Raw genomic sequence first — 17,325 nt, 5'->3', positions numbered from 1 at the left:
TCTGGTACAGTACATACATACAATGAAATGACTGTGCATGAAGTGATGTCATTTGCTTGGGAGTGCTCTGGAATTTATTTTTGAAGCATAAAAGAATAGCTACAACTGAAGTAAATAAACTGTTCCTTTTTTATTTGATGGCTGCAGACACATTATTTCACTGTACATCATATGTAAGAGTTTAGCAGGGGAGGAGGAGAAATCACAGAAACTCTTTATTAAAAAACAAAATAAAAATAGACAAGTGCCTTTTTTCCTCCCCAAAGGGAGAAAGAGCCAGAAAGGTGTCACCTGTGTATTTCTGTAAGCACCATTGTTCCAGCTTGTGTTGCTAAGTACACCTTTAGAAAGAATGTACAACCACTGCGTTAAAAATGCCTTACCGAAACCTTGGTTGAAAGGTTTCTCCTTGTTTGGATTTCTCCTTCGTTCCTTATTTTTTCTCAGCTGTCTGTGCAGGAAGTAAATTGATGCCAACACTTCGTGGCACTTGCGTTGCCTGCTCATGGCCCTTTCATGTTCTTACCAGCTCTCTGTCCAGCCTGCATTCTGCAAGACGACGGCTCACAGTACCCAGGAGGGCCGGGAGGGCCAGGAGGACCAGGAACCCCAGGCTGACCGGCCACCCCAGGGAGACCTCGTTCACCATCACGGCCTTCCCTGCCATAGCTGGGTTTGCCTGGTTCACCTGGAAAAGTGGATGTAGGTCTAAAAATTGGCAGCATATGACTTGCTTAGTATACATGTAGCTTTACTGAATATCCTGTTCTTAAAAGCTGTATGAAGATGGCTTTCTACTGATCTCAGTAGAGAGGGACAGTTTTCCTCTAATAGACAACCAGGCTGTGTTTACACATCTACAGCAATGAATTTCAGGCCCAGCCCTCTCCAGTTATACTTGAGCAGATCTGCTGCTATAAGAAGCCATGTGGTACAACTGATTGCAGCACTGCAGACAACCCTGTTGGCAATGTGGATGGAGGTGTAGTGCTACTCACTACTTAAGTTATGTGAGCACTCCAAAAAGAGACGTAGCAAGAATTTATTTTTATTCTCCACTCAGATGTGTTGGGGAAATAGATCTATAGCGTGGAACTGCTGAGCATAAAGTATCTTTTTACTTCTAAATCTTCAATGAAGGGATGAAATACAGTGATTTTAGTAAGTCTCTTCCAATGATACATTTCTGAAGAAGCCAACTCTGGGTTTCACAGATATCCTAGGTATCAGTATATAGTCCACTGATTTTCTTTTTTCTCCTTTTTACAAAGAGAACAAATTCCAGTAGGTTCTGTCTATATGTACACGCAGAAACGCACTGTAGAGAGATACCAATGGAAATAACATGTTTTTTTTCATTCACTGGCCACTAGAGGCCAGTTGTGCTGCACTTATCAGCAAGAATCTGTCCTGGACCCCTATTATATAACACTAATTAATTACCACAAAAATAAAGGAGAATTGTATTTTGAATGTCCTAAATTATGAATGGAGATTTTGAAGACTGCTGTGGCTGCCAGTGAGACAATCTGGGGTTTGTGGCCTTTTTTTTGTTTTATTTTATATATAAATTAGTATTTATACAAAAAAAAAGAGGCAATCACACCTATATATATGTACACAAGTGTGATTGCCTTTTTTTTTTTTTTTAATGCTTTGTATACATTTTTCCTAATCTTTCTACACCGATATAGATATAGGGTGGTAGCTCTTTACTAAAAGAGCTTTTAGTTCTGATTTGTGACTGTATTACTACCTATGAAGTAAAAATTATGAAGTACTGTTATTTGGAAGCTTATTGCTTAATGGACACCTTTTACCTTTTCAAGACAGCTTGAGATATCAGTTCTGAATAAATTTTTACTATATCTTTTCCTCTTTATCCTCATCCTTGTTATATTTACCTGGAAGACCTCTTGGTCCAGGGTAACCTTTCAGTCCTCTGCCTGGAAATCCTCTATCTCCTCTTTCTCCTGGTTCACCTAAAGCAAATAAATGAAATATTAGTTACAGCCTCTCAGAGGTGAATGGCTAATAAGCAAAGAATTCGGGTGGTTGTATATATTCTTAGCATCTTTGAATGATGTCCTGACACATGTCCTTGTAAGAGGTTTGGGGTCTGTTTGGACTTTTCCCCCCATTTGAGCTATACTCAGAAGTAGACATGTTGGAGGGAAAAAAAAAACCCACCTGGGGCTGGACAGTAAGTACCACAGGAAATATACCATAGTCTATGTAACAGAAATAAACCAAACTCACAGAACTACATAGGCTATTTTGGAACACAGACTGAGGGTATTAGCAAATAGCTTTTGCAAGACCATATGACTCTGCTAATAAGCAAAAATTCTCAAGTGCTGGTCCTTGAACTAGCTAGTGCAGAGAAGAAAAGAGAAGCTGGCTTGCGCACATTACAGTATTCTGCTGACATCCACATAAGACATTCATAAAAGTAAAACAAAGGACTTTGTTCTCGTATACTGGTATTACGGAGACTTTTCTTTGGTGGGCGCTCAACTTATTTTTTCAAACTCAGATGTTACTCCAAACAAGAAGCATCTTAGTCCAAGGAAGCTTTTTTGCTGTTTTGGTTGTGAAGTTCAAATTCTGTTCACTGGACATATGCCATGAAAGTACATATACTTATCACTCATGAATACCCTATGTAAACTCTTGACTTTATTTTTTTTTTTTACTGCAAGTCAAAAGTCTCAAGTATATGCCTAATAATGTTTGAGTGAGCTTTATTTTATACTTCCATACTTTCTTGTACTGCAGTAAGGAGAACTGGAGCAGACTTAAGTTTAGGGCTTGCCTAGAAATGGCACAGCAGAAAACAAGGAAGCTATGTAAAGGAACACAGGAGTCAGTACAAAAGTCCAAATTTCAATAAAAGATGCACACAGGGTACTAGAGGAGGAATCTTATCTCTACGCTTCAGACAGCCTAGTCAACATGGACATTAGCCTCCTTTTGTAAATACGGCTACTGGAAGCACTGCTATCAGGTTACCCATATATACTTCTGCTATTTCCAGCTACTGAACACTTTGGAATAGTGTTTACTGCTGGTTACCCCGAACTTCTCCAACCTCTTATTTCTGATTCTCCCTCCTTCACTACCCCAGACTGCTCATTAAAAAGTCACTATAGCCTCTTTCCTTGAGCCAGCTCTTTTTGACTCTGCTGTTGTTGATGCTGTTAAAATCACTGTACATTTGTATCTTCTGCTCTATCTCATGTTAACCCATTCTTGCGTTTCTCTTTCCTCTTTATCATGCCCTTCTAAACCATTCTCAACATCCTCCTCCTTTCCATTTTTATCACGTGTCCTTTTCCTCTCACTCCTACATACCCATGTCCTCTCACTCCCATCTTGGACAACTCCCCAAATGAATGGGGAAAGTCAGTTCATCTCTGTGACCCCTGTGAAACTCTAGGAACTACCAGGAGTGAAGCATTAAGATTTTTTTTTTCAGAGTGCCTGCCACGTACCATCATGATAGCTCTTGCACATTAGAGCATTCACCATTTCTCTTGTATCTGTAATTGTATTTCAAGGTTTACCATAAGGTAACTTGGAATTTGATGAAAATTATGATAGGAAACAAAGCATTTTGCTTGTTTGGGCTTTTTTTTTTAATGCTCTGTAGATTTTTTTTTTTTTTTTCATATTAACACAGTGCAGCCTGGTGTGTGATGAATCAAATTCAGCCTATCAGATCACCTTTGTATCTCCAGTTTTTGTTGCTTCTGCGAATACCAATGACATTACATTAAATGAAAACAGTAACAGAGCTCCAGCAACAATGCTGTTAAGGTTTGCTTTGTTTGTGTTCTATTCCTTCTCTCAAAGGTTTTCCCAATTTAACTTTCAGATAAAACTTGAGACAAAAGTAAATGCTCTAGACAGACCAGCTTTGTGCAGGTCTGAAATACGATTTTTAAATAAACCTTCCTTCAAGAAAACAAATTGAAACCACTGCTGAATAGAAACTAATACATACATAATGGTCATGAGACTTTGCAGAAAATTCTACTATATAATCCTTTGGAGGTGTATAAACCCTCTCAGGCAGGAACAAAAGAGATTAACTTAGATAGATAAAGCTTTTTTGTAAAGTGTAAGGTTAGTCAATTTTATTACGGATTTATTCTTTCCAAAGAATTAATAGATTGTGGTACATGGTGCAATGATGTTACCTGGCTCAAGTATTACACCCAAACAAAAGAGGCAGACTGTTATCAATCACTTGTAATGGAGAAACTGGACAGACTTAGAAAAGTAGGCTAGACATTAGCGAATGAATGTGACCGTTTACGTTAGCTTTTGGGACCAAAAGTCTTGCAGAAGTGAGGTCCACAACCAAACTGAGTGGAGGAAAGAGAGAATCACTACTGGAACTTTTCAGCATATGAAAAACACAAACCTCAAGAGTCCATGAGAGGGAAAATTAGTATTAGGAATCCAACTCAGCTGCTTACTTCTAGTTCAAGGCAGATGCCTGTCCTTTTTTATACTATGTAAGTGATTTGATGACAAAAAAATGGATTTATAAACACGTCTTGCTGAGGCCAAGCCAATATGCCCTTTAATCACTGGGGCAATTGAGGCAACAGTTACAGGAAATAGCTTAGGTTGCTAATTCAGGATCTTTTTGGACTTTACATGTGTACAATGTACATCCACAATCTGTACCCCCGCCCCAAAAAAAAGACCCCACAAAAAAACGGAGCAGTCAACAACTGAAAGCCAGTTACAGAATTTCTTACCTTTAGGACCTTTACGACCGATCTCACCAGGGGGACCTTTAAGGCCAGGCAAGCCACGGGGTCCAAGCTGTCCGGGGAAGCCATTTTCACCAGCAGGTCCTGGAGCACCTGGTGGCCCTGGTCGGCCAGGAAGACCTGGAGCACCAAATTCTGGCCTCCTAAGACTGGCTGCCAGCTGAGCTAGTTGTTCTGCAATGAACAGGAAGACAGAATTAAGCAGTAAGTGGATCTGAATGGAGAGATTCTTATGTTCACTGAAGAAGAATCTGTATTCTCTACCAAAGAAACCGACAGATAACAGTACAGCACCTTCCTTATGTACAATGCTATTTACAAAGTTTGTTACACAAGATATTAGTACTACCAGAGGGAAATTGCATAAGCATACTGTGAAGCTGGTCACTCTGAAGCCTACATCTTAAACATTTAATGCTTGCAAGCTGAAATTACTTAAATGTATACAGTTTATTTAGAAATGTCCTTATAATTTTCTATGTCATTTAAATTTCAATCATCTAGCAAGAAAACTTACTCATGCAATTGCTGTCTCTTAAAAGAGCAACTTCATTACTACTTGTTAATCCTTATTAAGATCCATCTTTGCAAGAAGGAACAGCTGAAAAACATGAGGGCATTCATCTACATTGGCCTGCAAAGTAAGTGTAGGCTGCCTTTTTCAGATGAAAGAAACCCCTCAAATGGGTGCTCATGAGCTCAAGTTTGATAAATAATTGAACATTTTATGCTGCTTTTTTTTTTTTAAGGTAAATCAGCAGCAGCTTTGCTCTTCATTAGGCATAGGATCAGCTTGCCATTCCTTGGAATGGCCTAATATAGCTGTTCCCTTTTCCTCATCCCCCTTTCAGACCACTGCTGTAACAACATGAGAGCAGTCTTCTCTTTGCTTAAAGTTTCTATTCCAGACGTCAAATCCATCTTCCAAGCATGCCTCAGAAATAACTTTCTCTGGATACAGCCACACAGAACTCCCTATGACATTTGTTATAAAGTCTGCATGACTTGGCAAGACAAGTTATTTTGTGTCCACAACCAAGAAAAATTAAGATGGGGGTCGGGTGGTGCAAAGGATCTGAAATAAAGCAGGAACTATGGCTAGCAGATACTTGAGGAAGACTGGGGATAGCAATCTGCAGGCAAAGCCTACTCAGGAGCTAACCTTCAGTTACTTTTGTCTTTAAGCTGACAAGGTTCCAGGGACCCACTTGGATTGGTTTTTTTTTTTTTGTCTTTTTTTTTTTTTAATAGCATGACAGCACTGACAATTATAGGGGCTCTCAAGAGGGATGCAATGAAGACAGTCTAGATTTTTCCCATATCCTTCTCTTCACTGCTAATTCTGGTGGTTATGAATAAATGCAAGCATCATATCTGATTTCACTATAATCCTCCTCAATATTACTGTGTCTTTCAAGAGATCACTTTAAAAGGCCTTTTCATCCTATTTATATAAAGTTTAAAAAAAAAAAAAAAAATACCCTGTTGGGCAGTATCAAGAACAGCGATGGCTACTGATAGTTTTTAGATTAACTCATTAGCAGCAATTTCATTCTGGTAAACACTTAACTTTACAAAGGCATAATATCCCTAAGGGCTTCTTCAAGAGTAAGTACTGAAAAATATCTTTTGTGCTTACAGGGCAGCATAAGTTTTTAAACTTGGTAAACCCAATGCACCCAACTGTATTAAAAAAGCTCCAGATTTCTGTGCGTATCAAGAAGAACTGAGCAAATATAATTAGGGTTTTGAACATCTACCTATTGCTTTCATTTTATGGTAAGATACCTCTCTGCACTGCTCTTTTTTTTTTTTACCTATTTTGCACATAGTTTGTTTGCTGTAATCTAATAGTGCATGAGTACAAATGAAAAAACAAGCTTCCAGTGAAGCCATGTACTTTTACATATGTAAAAATAGCAAGTGATTTCTACACAAAATATATATATTTCATAAAAACACTCTGGTCTATCACCTGGTTACTACAGTAATAGTGTGGAATCCACAGGTATTTCAATGAGGCTGCAAAGTATATATAAAAAAGGGGACTTCTTTCTCATATTCTCTCATATTGTGTCCCCATTTACATGTGGGAAGATTTTTCTGCCAGGTCCCCTACTGAGGCCACACTATTTGTTCTGGATAAGAGTGGGAAAATCTCGTGTGCCTCCACAGCAGTAGCTTATCCTGATTTAAATGCACAAGAAACATCAAATACTTTTTAGAATATTTACCTTGCATGACTCTCATGCAAACCTGCTTAATGTGCTGATCAGTTGGTTCTTTTCCCTAGGATTAAAAAAGTAATAGTTTAAAAAAACAGTTGACATCACAGTACATTTTATAAGTGCGCCTGATGGAAAAAATGTTGGCTGGTCAATAAAAGTTGTTCCAGTCCCTGCAAGTGCAACTATTCCAGCTGAAGTCAATTGGACTAGCAAGGTGGATACTATGTGTTATACACCCATGTATCAAACATGGTACATGCGGACTACAGCAGTGGGACAGGCGTAAGAAAATGGAACCGAACTGAAAGCCAAGGACCCAAAGACCTAACTGTATACAACCCTATGATTTCTCTGGTGCACAAATGTGTCTGTTCTGAGGTACCGTGCATTTCATACTCTACTGTGGCACTTGGGTTTTGCATGCATACATAGCTCCTGGTGCAAGAAAAGGAGTGGTGTGAGTGACAGCTAAGCATTCAAAAGATACCAGTCCCATTAAAACAGTACTTACAGCTGGACCTTGGCTGCCAGGCAGACCTGGGGCACCCTGTTCACCCTGCAAGCCTCGCGGCCCAGGTGAGCCTCGTGGCCCTTCCATGCCAGGCAGTCCCCGACTTCCCTCAGGGCCACGGGAACCAGGCTCTCCAGGATTACCAACCTGGCAATGAAAGAGAAGATTTTCAATGGACTGCTATACTAGTGTTAGACTCATTCTGACGTATCAAAATGGTGGCAGGAGCTATTCACAAATGCAAAGCAATGAACACTGGGATGTAGAGTTGTTGAACAGCTTCTTTTTAAATAACTGACTGGAGTCAGTGGTTGTGTGATTTATAAGCTTAAAAAGAGGTCTGTATTCCTCCCTTAAAGGGGAGAAATGAAAAAAAAGATATTCTGTCAAAAGACACAAAAGGGCATCCGTAGTGACATGTACAATACATTGGTTTTTTGTCAAAGAACAGATCTCCTGTACTTGGTTTCTACTTCTCCCCTTGTGCATGTCACATGCAACTTTTCTAGACATTAAGTGCTCCTTAAGTTACACAAATTCCAGCTCCCTGCTTGTTCCAAATGCCTTTCATTCCCTTTTATAGATAGTATGCCAACAGGCACCTCCAAGTTACTTTCAATACAAGTTACTGTACTACTATTAAACAATAGTAGTACTAAAAAAGGAAAAAAAACCCAACCAAAAAACAAACCAACCCCCAAAACCACAACAAAATCCAACCCCTGAACCAAAACAAACAGGAAAAAAAATCCTACATACTTATGCCTTCCCACATCTACTGGGGAAAAAAAAAAACCAACACCTGCTGAAAGAGATGCTCAACAACACGGCAAATTACTCAACTGTGGTATCAGTTAAATCCACAAGATGGAGCCATTTCTGGTCCATCTGTGCTGCATCTTGGACAGCTAATTGCTGTCCCTGTCAGAAGAAAACCCAAAGAACACACTTCAACAGATATATTAAGACGACAGCAAAATTCCCTTTGTGGACTATACAACCAGGAAGCCATCATTTCTTTGCTGCCCAGTCTGGTGAGTTATCAGGTTCCCTGATGGCTTATTCATCCTTGTGTATGTACTCACTAGTATGACAAACACTCTAAGGTCCAATCAAGAGAAGAGGATTTTAAAAATCTAGGGGAATAAAACTACAGATTTCTCCTCTATCTCTTCCTCATGTCCTTCCTGTAAGATCTTGATCAGCAGTAAACACTCCCTAGCTTGCATTTGCTTAGCGCCAAAGTCACGCAGGCCACTGAGAACACAAGCATAGCTCTTTTTGTTACATTCAACCTCCGTTCCCTATAGGCAGAACTGTTGATATGTTAGTATCATAGCCCAAACTGTCAGCTGCTGTAACAATCCCACTCTTCAGTGATCTTGGAATAACAGAATGCGTTCAGCCCTCAAACACTTTTTCTTACGTGATATACAAGCTTCTGCTCACCTTCCACATCAAACCTATCATTTTGTTATTTCTAAAAAAATAAAAAGAGAAAAGGAATCTGGGCCATAAATACTTCTGCTTTCACAGACATCACAGTCCTGCTGCCAGCTTTCTCACAGTGTAAAGATTACAGGCTGCACGCAGCCACTGCACTGGGCCTCCTTTCTATACAACACCTACTGTACAAAGAGTGCATTCATTTCCTTTAAAAAAAAAAAAAAATTAGTTGGCCAGAAAACTGCTGTTGAATAATGCTTCTCTTTTATGAAGCTAATTCATTTTAATATCAACTGTATTCAAAATTTAAACAGAAGAAACACTGTTGGAACTCATTCAATTTAACTGTGATAAAGAGCTCAGCTCGTTATTTGTATTGTCTTTCTTAAATCAGAAAACCATCTATCTGATCTACTAGATCTTCCTATTTCTGTAACAATGCTATTCATTATACTTACAGCTCCCTTTGCTCCTGGTAGTCCCATATCACCCTAAGCAAAAATAAGACAAACTATATTAGAAGAGAGTATCCATTATCACAGACATTACAAATGCAGTTAACTTGACGTGATTTTTCTTTTCCCCCCACTGTAAAAAAACCCACACATATTTAGTTGACTTATGCAAAATTGCACCTCAAATGAATTACAATTCATTTGGAAATAAACCTTAAGTTTCAGACTTTTTTTTGCAAAAATTCCTTTCTCAGAGACATTTCTGTAAGGTACAAATAAGAAAGCATATTTATTTTAATTGGATCTGTATTGCTTATCTTAGAATTAGACATGTGGCCCTAACCTCTCAAACCACAGTTACAGCACAGGACAATCTTAGCAGATTGCTTGGAAACCTTTAGAGGAAGCATTATGTAATCAGGATTTTCTAGTTTGACAGAATTACAGATATTTTACAGTGTTGTATTAGCCCTGACAAAACTGCAGCAGAAAGCAGGCAGGTGTCTACCCAGTGTTCTGTGAAGAAGCCAAACCCCTAGAAGTTCCTGTTCCCAGCAACCTGGCTCATGGCTTGAACAACCCTGAGATCCCTCTACTGCTTGACTCTGTATAGCAGTCCAACTATTCAGAATTTTTTAGTTTTCTCTTTGAATTGGGGGTGGGGGAGGTGGGGGGTGGAAAAAGTTTAAAAATCTTGTAGTCACCTATGAGATAGATTTAACTTATCTTCTTCAGTATTTTCATACTACTCTTGGAGAGATTTCTGAAAAGTGTATTTTCCCAGTTCCTAAATGTCATTGGTGCAATAATTGGTTTCTAAAGGTCAGAAAGGCCACTTTGTTAATGCATATGCCATAAGTGAAGTAGGAATAACAACCGTTACTGGTTTAAAAACAGACTAACTGGCAGCACACTTAAACAACCCATAGTATTGCTTCCTGGGAATCCGTATAGTGATGGTAAAGCTGTGTTACTGGACATCTAGCTCACTAGGGCTGTTAATTAACTTTTAAAGCCTTTCAGAATTGCAAAGTGGAGGAAAAAAGTGCTCATTTCCAGCACATAACCTGGCTACCATTTTTTAAATAGGGAGCAGTTTACTTCCTTTTGAAAGAGCAAGTTCTGGCTTTGCTGGATGGGGCCCCGTAGGAGCCACTGGCCTAGCACATTTCTCTTTCTGCAGGAAAACAGATCTTCTTTACCCAAGGGCACACAACCCAGGCATTACCCATGTGAACTCACAACATGCCACACTCCTGCAGTATATACACCTTCCTCCAGCAATATCACAGTGCCACAGCCTCTTCCCAGACCATTCTCCCTCTCTCTAACAGCCGGTTGCTACATCTTATTGCCAAAGATATTTCTAACAAGTCTGAGTTATTAAGGATATTTACTATCTGTGCTCCTGTTTCACCTGAAAATATATATATATATATATACACACAAATGCTTGGTATATCTCTACATATGTATCTATCTATATATAGGCAGCCTGTACTATACTATACACCTAATAGAACATACGTATTTCAGAGTGTTTTCAAAACAGCAGGAACGGTGTGACCGGGCTAACAGAACTACTGTGCTCCACAATGCCCAGTTACTATAAAACTGAAATGTGACTTTCAATTATCAAACCATATGCTTGAAGCACTCCAACAATACTTCAAAGTTTTAATTTACAACAACAAAATATTAGATAAGGTGAACAGAAAATAATGCCTTACCAAGTCACCCTTTTCTCCTCCATCTCCTTCTGCTCCAGGTGCACCCTATATCAAAAAAAGACATACTATCAGCCTTCGGATTTAGTCAACATAATGTGCTGCAGCATTTGGTAGTGTGACTTGAAAGTACCACAACCTGTAACACGACTTACTTGTTCACCCTTAGGTCCTGGTTCACCCACTGAACCCTAAAAGGTTAAAGATTAAAAAAAAAAAAAAAAAAAAATCAGAATTTGAAACTGCAGGTTCAAAAGCATACTAAACTATCTTCAATCCTCCCCACCATCTAGCATTAATGCAAGAGACCTTTAAAGCTGCAAATTTTTAAGAATGACAATCAAAGCACTTAAATCTTACTATATAATTAAGGTGACAGACTGAAGGCAAGTACTAGCATGGAACATACAATCCACTGCCACACTGGATGGTACAGATTCTCACTGTCAAACAGTAGATCTCCCCTTTACCTGGCAGATGCTCTTGCAGCTGCTACAGCTCTGCTCTGCAAATTGCTTAGAAGTTATAAGTAAAAAATCCAGTAAGTGTATCACTTTTTCTAGCCCTATTAAGTATTCTGTATTGCTGCAGGCCATACCAGCCCTGCTAATGTGGGATAAGCACACCGAGACATGCACAGGTTCAGTCACAATCTGGTTTTGCTTGCTGTTTAACTCTCAACATTTTCAGCATTTTGATCTCGTTTCTAGAGTTTTGATCATTACAGTCAAAGCTGAATGGCTTGTATCTTAAGAGTTGATAATTCCTTTTTTTAAAAAAATAAATAATATTATTTTTCATCTTAGAATCCCCTAACAAAACATACCTGTGTGGACAGACAGGAACCAAAGAGGAATAAATTAATGACCTGATTAATTTCAAAAATATGTAATTTCTTTCTAGAGTAAAAGTATTTAATTTGTAGAACAGTGTACTATTTAAGAAAATCTTAGTATTTGTGTTTCGTTAGAAAACCAATCACACCATCCTTAAATGTTCTTTGCAGACTGTGCACATTCAAACATATACATTCCAAAAGAACTGTAATTGTGCATAAAAAAAAAATTCTAAAACAGACAGAGATACAGCATTTTCTCTCCCATTTCGGAGATCCATTTAATTCACATAAGATAAGGCACACAAACTGGTGCAGCATCTACAATTTAATGAATTCAGATTTATTCTCATGTTCCTGAGGGCAAAGAGTCAATGCTAAATTATCCACAAAGCTAAGCAGTGGAAATCACAGACCTATTTAACATTCCAACTTTGTCAAACAACACTGAAACTATCTTGTCTGAAGTGTTCTCAAAATCACGCCTTATTAAGGTTTTCCAATTACTTACACAAAAAGACGTTGATTTCCAACCTAACATTTTGGGGATTCTTTATCTCCACTTACTCTTCTTTAGAGCAACAAAACTGCCAATAGATAAGGTTGAGAAGGGAGAAGCTTTTGCTTTTGTGAAACTTGGCCTGTAATGTTTGTATTAGCAAACATAAAAATCACAGCTGAAACTATCTGAATCTATTCTACGTTGACTCCCAAAATTTCAATGGAGACAACAGGGTAAGATGACAAGATATGAGAATATCCACTTTTTTGACATACTGCTTATCTATTTGTAAACATCCCTCTCGAACCATGTCCAAGAATTGTTTGCGACACTGCCAGTCAGCATTAGCTGAAACTATACCAGGGGCTACACTAACTACTTACCAGTATAAAGGATTGTGTTCCAGTGCCAAGGTCTGGGTCTTGGCCTGGTGCTGTCTAATAAAACTAAAATAGACAGAACCAGAGTGTCTGAAAGCAATTCAAAATATGTGAAACAGTGTAAGTGGTGAATACTGGGCTTTGGGCATTTCTGTAAAATACCTGCATAACCAGTCTGTAAGGTTCACTGAAGCCTGATTCATTGTTGTAACACTGTTTGGTATTGCTATCTCTGCTATGATACGTCAGGTGTGTGACAGATGCAGCCGACTCCTTGACCAAACTAGTGGCAGTCTGGTTCAGGCTCCAAAAGAATTAAAGGCCGTAACCAGGCCAAGAACTTCATAGAATCATAGAATCATAGAATCGTCTAGGTTGGAAAAGACCTTTAAGATCATCCAGTCCAACCATTAACCTACACTACCAAGCCCACCTAAACCAATCAAGGGTAGACTAGACTAAACCATATCCCAAAGTGCCACGTCTGCCTGTTTTTTGAACACTTCCAGGGATGGTGACTCCACCACCTCTCTGGGCAGCCTCTTCCAATGCTTGACCCCCCTTTCCGTAAAGAAATTTTTCCTAATTTCCAGCCTAAACCTCCCCTGGCGCAGCTTGAGCCCATTTCCTCTCGTCCTATCGCTAGCTACTTGGGAGAAGAGACCAACACCCACCTCACTACTACCTCCTTCTCTACTTCCTGTGTGGGTTTTCAGAGAGCAGGCTGGAACAGGGTGATGCAGCGAGCACTGATGCATATGGGCTTGGAAATTGGAACACTGACCACGCAATTAACACATGAACAGCAGGTGGTTCTTCCAAGGCTCATTTGTCAAGGAACAAAGTTGTGAGTCCAAGGAGTCTCATGCTTACCTTTTCCATCACATCCATTTGAGTATGAGCCAACCACTTTATTCCATAAATATGACAGACTGTGTGAGCCTTTTTCAAGCTCTCCCTGCTACGCAGTTGGCTGCATGGTGGTGATCTCCCCTTGAGCTGGGACACCTCTCAAGGTTACTCCTTAAGGCCAAGAGACCCCTTACCAGCTGCAGATCTTTGGTAAGTGACCGATATCGCGCATAACCTTGCATTATAGCGCACTAAGATTTTGTGTTGGTAACTTTGAATCATTATTATATCCTCTGCAGTAAGTAATAGAGGGAACCTTGCCATCAAACTTGTTAAGTCTCACTTTTACAACATCTTACTTCAATAAAAACACTTTTGCTGATATCTTTGGCGGTGGTTCTTTAAGCGGTCAAAATCACCCACATGTGACAAGGTGCCAGCAGATGGTACCCAATATCTAACAGCTTTGGGATTAAGAATGACTACTGAAATACATTTTTTTTGTGAATTCTGCTTGGCTTCTGGTTGCTGTTTACATCAAGTCTTATCATGCATATATGGGCTTCACAACAGAACTTTATAGGATCCCTGTGTACAGAACCATGATGTTTTGAAATCAGGAAGGGAAGAAAGGTTACTTTAGTCTGGAACTTATTGATACCAGTCATTGACCTAAAGACTAAACAGGCCACAAAGATACCTATTTCCAAACCCTGACAAGGCTGTTTAGCTCTGTGTAAGATGCAGTTGCAAGATGAACAGGGTAGAGAAAGGATAGAGTAGCACAAGGCTCTCCAGGCTTGTGACTTGGAATACATACTGCAGATCAATGCCACTGGCAAAGCTGTAACCGTGTTAAGCCTGTCCCAGAAAATTCACTCCAGCCTCTATGCGACTGAAGAAAAAAAAATGAATTAAGGATACAAGTGGATCCAGTTGACACTTGTCTCAAAACAGAAAAGCTAAAAAGCAATCGCAGGATGAGATAATTGTTAGCATAGCTTTTTGGACTTTAAGGTATTTGCAGAGGGCATTAAATTGACCCTAGGATTTAAAAAAAAAAAAAAAATCCAGGCATAAGATACTCTCATCTGCCAGTTATATCAACAGAAACCTCCTGGGTGTAGCCCAAATCTCACTGGGTCTGCTTACAGCATCTACATTCTGCTCTCATCCTAGAGGTCCAGACCATTTATACAGTAAATGAGGAAAATCAGGTATCTTTGGAGGGAGATTGTCAGCACTGCAACAAATACTAGTTATTTTCCTTCCAAATTTGTTTCCTAAGGTACCTTCAGTCTCCCTCTGGAGAAGTCTAAAGTATGAATCATTACCAATATAATAAAAAGAGACCTCTTTATGTCATTACTTACATTTGGCTAGAAACATACGTTCCTGATCTCAGCATTAAAAAAAATGAAAACCAAACACATGAGAAATACCTCAACAAAGACTGTCTTAGAAACTTGTTTTTTAAGTACCTGAGCAGCTTTTAAGAACTGCCAAAAACAACTGCAAGCCCTATCTAGCCACCCTATAATGTATACTGGGAGCATACCAGGGGCAGGATTCCTCTGTTCAACTAGAGACATCTACAGCAGTGATACCTATGTCTCACTAACAGTTCCATACTTCCTTGATTGTCAGTGGAAAGTAAGAGGCACTTCAAAAGTGCAATTCATTTAATACTGAAGTAGATGTCTCAAGTAAGAAGGATGAAACAGTGTAGAACTATTTCCGTAACAAAGACATCTGAAGTTTGGTCAGTGAATTCCATCCTCTACAGCCTCCTATAAGCAACAGAAGACAAGGAACTTTTTTTTTTTTATAAATATAGTCTTCACTGACATTTATTCAGCAAAGCAAGATATCTTCTGCATGTATGTGAGTTCCACAGGGGTCCAGTCCTTCCCTCCTAACAAAATACTAGAAGAGGTACTTATATCCTGTAATTGTGCATGTATGCACAGGTGTCTCAACAGCTGCATTAGCCTGTGCATTTCCATAGCAGGTCCTAAGATGTATGTAAAAGGCATTGTATCTACTGTAGACCAGGGCTGAAGTTCCAAAGCTCTTTAGTGATCAGAGACCCTGACTTACAATTTCAGATCTGGCCGAGTCAATGATTTGCAATATGCTTTAGGCCTTTAAATGATTAGAACTCCAAAAAAACGAAGCATTTACGCCAGTAATCTTATTTCAGTCCCTCAAATAACACTGTCAAGGCTTTTCCTGTGTATTTTATGAGCTACAAGTAGTTAATGGGCACCTAGAGCACTGCTTTCAAGCAGTTAACAGATCTACATACAAAACAAGAAACCAGACATTAATTCATGTAACAACTGCAAAAAAATGCTCAAATTATTGTATTTACTCCTGCTGTCAAACTGCAGTCTGTATGTATGAGTGCATTTCTTACCCGATCACCCTTACCACCAGGTAGGCCTGGAGGACCTGGCAGTCCAGGAAGTCCAATATCACCCTGGGGACCCTGTGAAAATAAATCAATGGTGTAAACTTACCCAATCTGTTTTAGAACGAACAACTAAGGGTCATACCCTGACAACCACATGGGACAGAATCTTATTCCCAGAATAGTCCTAACTTGATGAAAGAGGATTATCTGACGAAAATAGAGCTGATCCAAAATACAGGCCTTTAAACAGCTTCTTACTATGACTTCATTGCTGACAAACACAACAGAAATGGCTTACAGAGCTTTCCACCCTCCGGTCCGTCGACAACAGTATGGTTCTCTTAAAAATACTTCCTAAGATCTTGCACTCTGTGATTTGCACATTCCTCTGTAACAGCAGGCTCTTTCAGCCAAAAACTCCCCAGCTATGCTTCTGACTGTTACTGTGTAAATACTCCTGGAGCACTGGTAAAAGGTGGCATTCATAATCTGCTCCATTCATTAGTTTCACGTAGCTGTTAGCAGAAAGACGGTCTTTCACTGCTCCGGTTCCCCAAGTACACGCAGCCCACACAGGAGTGTGCTACCCAACTTTGCACATCACAGGATTTATGTTTTTTTAAACAGAAGAAAAAGTCCCACACATCTCTATATATTTCAGAACAGCATTTGCTAATATTAGCACAGTCACAGAGGACTGAAAAAGAAACTCAACAATCCCTTGTTTCTATGTTATTTTGAGTTCCCTGCATGGTTAAATGGGTAAGTGTCGTTCCAGGTGATACCATAGCTCCTTGAAAGTAAACATGAGCACTGAATATGGAAATAAACTGCTTACCCATTTTCCTGGTAAACCTGGAGGACCCACAGGACCTGGCTCCCCTCTGCTACCCTACAGGAAATAGAAGGACACCATTACTTCCTGAAATATTTCCTGTGAACAGGGAATAAATAATGATTTTTTTTTCTTAATATTTAGTGAATTACACTACTTAGAAGTTGGCTTTAATCAGGACTTCTGTTTATTAGTGCAAAAATATCACATGCATTAAAAACAGTGAAACTTCCTGAGAAATATAAGTATTTTTAGTTAACAATGGTATACAATATATAGTTGGCATGATATGATTCAAGTAATTCATTCTGCTGAGTGGTTATGCACAATCAAGTCTCCTTCATGGGATCG

The 17,325-nt window shown here is 39.2% G+C and overlaps 1 protein-coding gene across 1 annotated transcript in view; it reads right to left on the bottom strand.

Moving 5' to 3' along the window:
• Nucleotides 1–503: 503 nt before the first annotated feature.
• COL9A1 (collagen type IX alpha 1 chain) overlaps nucleotides 504–17,325 on the bottom strand; it is a 77,083-nt gene continuing 60,261 nt past the window's right edge. Inside the window, exons 29-38 of the mRNA XM_075707572.1 lie at nucleotides 16,978–17,031; nucleotides 16,143–16,214; nucleotides 11,310–11,345; nucleotides 11,158–11,202; nucleotides 9,431–9,463; nucleotides 7,527–7,673; nucleotides 7,022–7,076; nucleotides 4,773–4,961; nucleotides 1,905–1,982; nucleotides 504–688 (exon numbers count right to left, since the gene is read on the bottom strand). Of these exons, the coding sequence (XP_075563687.1) occupies nucleotides 504–688; nucleotides 1,905–1,982; nucleotides 4,773–4,961; nucleotides 7,022–7,076; nucleotides 7,527–7,673; nucleotides 9,431–9,463; nucleotides 11,158–11,202; nucleotides 11,310–11,345; nucleotides 16,143–16,214; nucleotides 16,978–17,031 (894 nt within the window). The remainder of the gene's footprint in view (nucleotides 689–1,904; nucleotides 1,983–4,772; nucleotides 4,962–7,021; nucleotides 7,077–7,526; nucleotides 7,674–9,430; nucleotides 9,464–11,157; nucleotides 11,203–11,309; nucleotides 11,346–16,142; nucleotides 16,215–16,977; nucleotides 17,032–17,325) is intronic.

Source organism: Pelecanus crispus, chromosome 3 (genome assembly GCF_030463565.1).
Source record: "Pelecanus crispus isolate bPelCri1 chromosome 3, bPelCri1.pri, whole genome shotgun sequence".
NCBI lineage: Eukaryota > Metazoa > Chordata > Aves > Pelecaniformes > Pelecanidae > Pelecanus > Pelecanus crispus.
This window is presented reverse-complemented; position numbering and strand designations above follow the sequence as displayed.